General features: G+C 55.3%; 1 protein-coding gene across 1 annotated transcript in view; it reads right to left on the reverse strand.

Moving 5' to 3' along the window:
• The window catches only part of PFKP (phosphofructokinase, platelet), a 54,344-nt gene that overhangs the window by 15,816 nt on the left and 33,758 nt on the right, over positions 1 to 4,770 (reverse strand). Inside the window, 4 exon segments of the mRNA XM_010836403.1 lie at positions 359 to 514; positions 2,459 to 2,584; positions 3,157 to 3,249; positions 4,496 to 4,591. Of these exon segments, the coding sequence (XP_010834705.1) occupies positions 359 to 514; positions 2,459 to 2,584; positions 3,157 to 3,249; positions 4,496 to 4,591 (471 nt within the window).

Consider the following 4,770-nt stretch of genomic DNA (forward strand, 5'->3'; position numbering starts at 1 on the left):
GAAAAGGCTGGAGTCGGACCACAGGCTAGAGAGTAGGACAGAGCAGATGGGCTCTCCCGGGGAGAAGGGGCCTCAGACGATGCCTGCGCGGGGCGCGGGTGGCTGCGGTGCGGGCTTTCGATCTGGAAAGGAGCCCCAGGCGGTCCCAGAGTCTGGGATGGACGCTGTGTGAGGGGGCTGAGGGGGCTGCGTCCAGAATGCAGCTAGTTTCTTTCCTGGAATGCTAGCAACCCACATGTCAGGCTCTCTGTCATCTCAGCTTCTGAACACCTCTCCACCTCAACAAAAAAACAAACACATTTCCCTCTAATTAGCCACCCAGACCATCCACCAGCAGAAGCAGTGCCTCCTGTCTCACTTCTGGCTTCTTATGTTGAGACAGAAGCAGCGCAACCTGGGCACACGCTGACAAACAGAGGCTTCAGGGAAACAGTTTTCAGAACAGTCACCTTCCTCGGAGTCGGACGGCATCCTTAAATCTCCTCTCATCCATCGCTTTTTGTACCTCCTGGGTCTGTAAGGAAGAAAGAACGTGTCAGGACTTAGTGTGTCCCCGGATCTGGGCCGGGGACACAGAACCAGCTGGGCTCTTCCATCCCGGGTTGGTTCAAATTGGACATTGCAGCCGGCAGCTGGGGTCAGCGAGCCCACACCACCCGACCGCCACACAGACTGCTTCGTAGAAAAGGACTAGAGGCACCGCAGGGTCAGTGGGTCCTGAGATCTCAGGGATCCTGCCCCCGAGAGCAAGGCCAGGAGGTGAGTCTCCCAGGCCAGGCTCCGAAGGATCCCCTTTGACCCTGGTGAGGAAAGAGCAAACAGAAACCACCTGGCTCCCGGGGGCAGGGGCAGACGGGCGGGCTTCCGATCTGTCCTGGAGCCAGAGCACTTGGGGTCCAGCACCAACTCCCCCTTTCAGCCCCAGGATCCCAGGCGAGTCACCCCTCTCTCTGAACGTCAGTTTCCTCAGCTGTGCGGTAAGAAAAATGCCCCCTACTTCTGCTGTCGTCTGTAGTAATGACCACATGCCCGGCCCTTGGGAAGAGACCCAGCAAGCAGCAGCTGGTCAGGGAGGGGCCGGCTGTGGCCTTGCGACCGTCAGGCTGAGACACCATGACGCCCGGTCGTTGGAGGACAAGCCAGTGGTACCAGCCGCCTCTGTCTCCAAACAGAGAGAGCCTGGACAGAAGAAATGTGCTCACAGTAAACCACTGCACGTCGTTCCATGTTCTGTTCTTCTGAGCCACAGCCTCACACTCCACACACGACACACGCACACACATGCATAACACGTGCACACGCTCATACACGCACACATGACATGCACACTCATACACACACAGGCGTGATGTGTACACAGACATGCACACAGATGCATGACGTGCACACACACATGTGCACTCATACACACGCATGATGTGCACACTCATACATATGCATGACGTGTACACCGACACATGCACATACATTCCCACATGCACATGTGCACAGACATGACACATGCACACTCATACATAAAGGCATAGCACGTGTACACAGAAATATGCAGGACACATGTACACAGGCATGCACACATATACATGACACATGCACTCACACGTGCACACTCATACACACGACAGGTGCACACTCATACACATGCATGACACACGCACGTTCATACACAGGCATGACATATGCACACAGACACAAACGTGCACATCCTCATGTGCACACACATGGATGACGTGCACACTCATAAGCACACGTGACACGTGCACAAACATGCATGACGCCTGCACACACACACATGCACACACAGACGCACATGAATGATACATGTACACACTCAGACACAGATGCACACACGTGCACACACACAGGATTCATTTACTGCCACAGGCTTTTGGAAAGTATGTTTCTAAGGTTTCTTTCAACAAGTCCCTTGACTTAATCACCGCTCTGTACACATTATAAAATCCACACACCTCAGAGCCACTGAGAAGATGAAATAAATCGATAGTCATGAAGAGACTTTGAAAAATAAATGGTAACAATTTCTAATGCAACTCCACGGCCGCCTCACCTAGTGGACAGTCCACCAGGAAATGGGCCTGAGGAGGTGCTGCACGTCAGGGTATCACCTGAGACAGGCCCCCCACCTATGTCACATCACAGATGCAAGGGTCTCAGGGACAGGAGGGTGGGAGAGGCTGACCCTGGAGAGGCTAGACTGTCCCTCCTGCCCTGTGAAGATCCTGGTCCCTGCAGGGCTATCTCTGGCCTGGTAGGAAGCACACAGGCGCCCAGAGGATGCCCCCCATAGGATAGGCTAGACTCGCCATGGAGGCGGCTTGCTCGTGTCACAGGACCGAGACGGGAGCCAACACCCCCATTCTGCCGTCCACCCCCTGGGGATGGGGGCTCCTGGGGAAGGTCATTCACTCGTGCAGTGAACCCAGCCCGCGCCCGCACTCACCATCTGTACACACTCCATCAGCGGCAGCCGCACTGCCTGGTTCCCACTCAGTGACACCACGCAAGCCGGGGTCTCGGGAGTGGCCTGCAGGAGGGCGACCACGGCCTCCACCCCCATGCGGCTGGCCTGGAAACAACATCATGACGCTCAGAGCCGGCCCTCCGCCTGCCTGGAGCCCAGCTTGCTGTACTAGGCAGAGGCCTGCCTGGTTCAGGCAAGACCAGCTGCATCCTCAGCTTCCCCCTAGCTTCTCCTGCCCCGAGTCTCTGTTAGTCACTCAGTCCTTCCTGCTTACTTCTAACCCCCCGCCAACAAAGAGCTCGAATCCAGTAAGAACCAGCCACTGGGGCTGGGGGCTCAGAGGCGTGCAAAGCAGGAAACAGAGACTGCACTCTGGGTCTCTGTGGTCCCTGGGTCCATTTCTAGAAACCTGCACACGAACACTGCCTGTCCACCTTCTGGGTGTTGTCCCCCATGTTTGGTGGGGTCTCCCAGTGGGTGGCTGGGGGCCAAGGAACCCCCTTGGTGAGCAGGTCTCCCAGGGACTTCAGGGAAAAGCCACCCAGCACTGTAGGCAGAGACGCCCTTCACTGATGGCTCCACCATGTCACCCAGTCTTTGGAGCAACCTGGTCCCTTTGCGATCCCAGAAGCTTTCCTTGCCTTGGGACATGCCTGGCCAGCTCCAGCCTCACTCACCAGAATCCTGTCAAAGGCTGATGGCGTCCCGCCTCTCTGCACATGTCCAAGGATGGTCACTCGCGTGTCGTAGCCCAGCTGCGTGACCACAAGCTGAGGGGAAACAGGACACGGCCGGGCATGTCATCTTGTCCAGCACAGGGGGCTAGGAATCGGGGAAGGGCTCTACCCGTATGCGTATCTACATGCAAGAATGTCCTAGCTTCTTAATTTTACTTCCTGAAAGAATGTTCAACAGCTTGGCAAAATCACTTTTTAAAAAAAAAAAAATGCTTTAACTGCAGGTAAAACCATTGTCTCTCCTACTTTGCCAGTGAACATAACTAAAACAGGTTTTTAAAGATACTATTTCTATAGCTTGTATTTAAAAGCATGGATACTTTATAAAAATGTAAATTTTCCCATGAATCACCTTAAATTTGTAAGGCTGTATTTGAAAAGCACAACACAGTAACTCCAGGCATCCCCTATGGCCAGGGCCACGAGAACCAGCTGGGTGGCCAGGCCAGGTCCCGTGTCCCCAGTGGCCCTCATTTACTCTATGAAAACGTCGGGGCTGGGGTGTGGGAATCCCATGGTCCCCCTCCGGCTCTCATCCTCCACAGTCAAATATCAACTTCAGTTAAGCGGGTAAGAAAATCTTTGCTCTGATCGTACTCATTATTTCTGTAAATACCAGCAGACAACTGTCACAGATCTCTTGATATTTTAATCACCAGGTGAACAGCTGGTCGGGGGCGCAGAAAAGGCGGAGATGCCAACTTGCAAAGCCACGCTGAGAACGTGTCTCCCCTGATGGGCAGTTTCCACCAGACCCCGTGGGCGTTTCCCCAGCACTGCGTCCAGAGCCTGCCCAGTTACCTGGGTGACCGGGAGCCCAGTCAGTCCCTCCCAGGCCGGACAAGCCAGCACCAGACAAGCAGCCCTGCAGCCGGAGCATGGGGCCGGCCCCCCCACAGGGTGGAGGGGCGGTCACTAAGGCCAGCAGAGCACTTCCTCCATGAGCAAGGCTCAGCTGATGCTCCAGCAGGAGAGAGGATGACTGTGCTGACCCCCCCGGCTCCTGGAACCTTCTAACCCTGCCAAATCTCATGTCCTCTGTCTCAGGAGAGCCTGGGGCCTTCAGGAATATTCCTGACAGTATTCCAGAGGCATGGGCTCCCTAGAAGTCAGGAGCTGTGAGATCCTCATGCCAGTGAAGCCACGGTCGTCATGAAACTATTTTCAACCATCAAGAAGAACAGGAATACTTACCTAACAGCACCCTACTCCAAACCTCACCTCGCCCAAGTGTTGGAACAGCCCACTGTCAGGCAGGCACGGCGTGGAGCATACTCACCTCCTTGATCTGCTCCGAGGTGATGGGCTTGTTCTGGGTGTCGATGGCCCCTTCGGCCACAATGATGATGTTCAACCTTTTCTTCCGGGCACGGTTCTAGGAGATGGAAGAAGAAACCCTCAAATGCCTAAACCACTCTGAATGGGGGCCTCTGCCCAACTGACTGGGCTGTCTCCAGGGACACGCGGTCACCCGGTTTCATCAGCAGCACTTCCTAAGGACACGAGCAGGTCCAGGCGCCCGGGGTGAGAAGGTGGGACCGGACGGCAGAAGCA

Source organism: Bison bison, unplaced genomic scaffold (assembly GCF_000754665.1).
Source record: "Bison bison bison isolate TAMUID 2011002044 unplaced genomic scaffold, Bison_UMD1.0 scf7180017864063, whole genome shotgun sequence".
NCBI classification, from domain to species: Eukaryota; Metazoa; Chordata; class Mammalia; order Artiodactyla; family Bovidae; genus Bison; species Bison bison.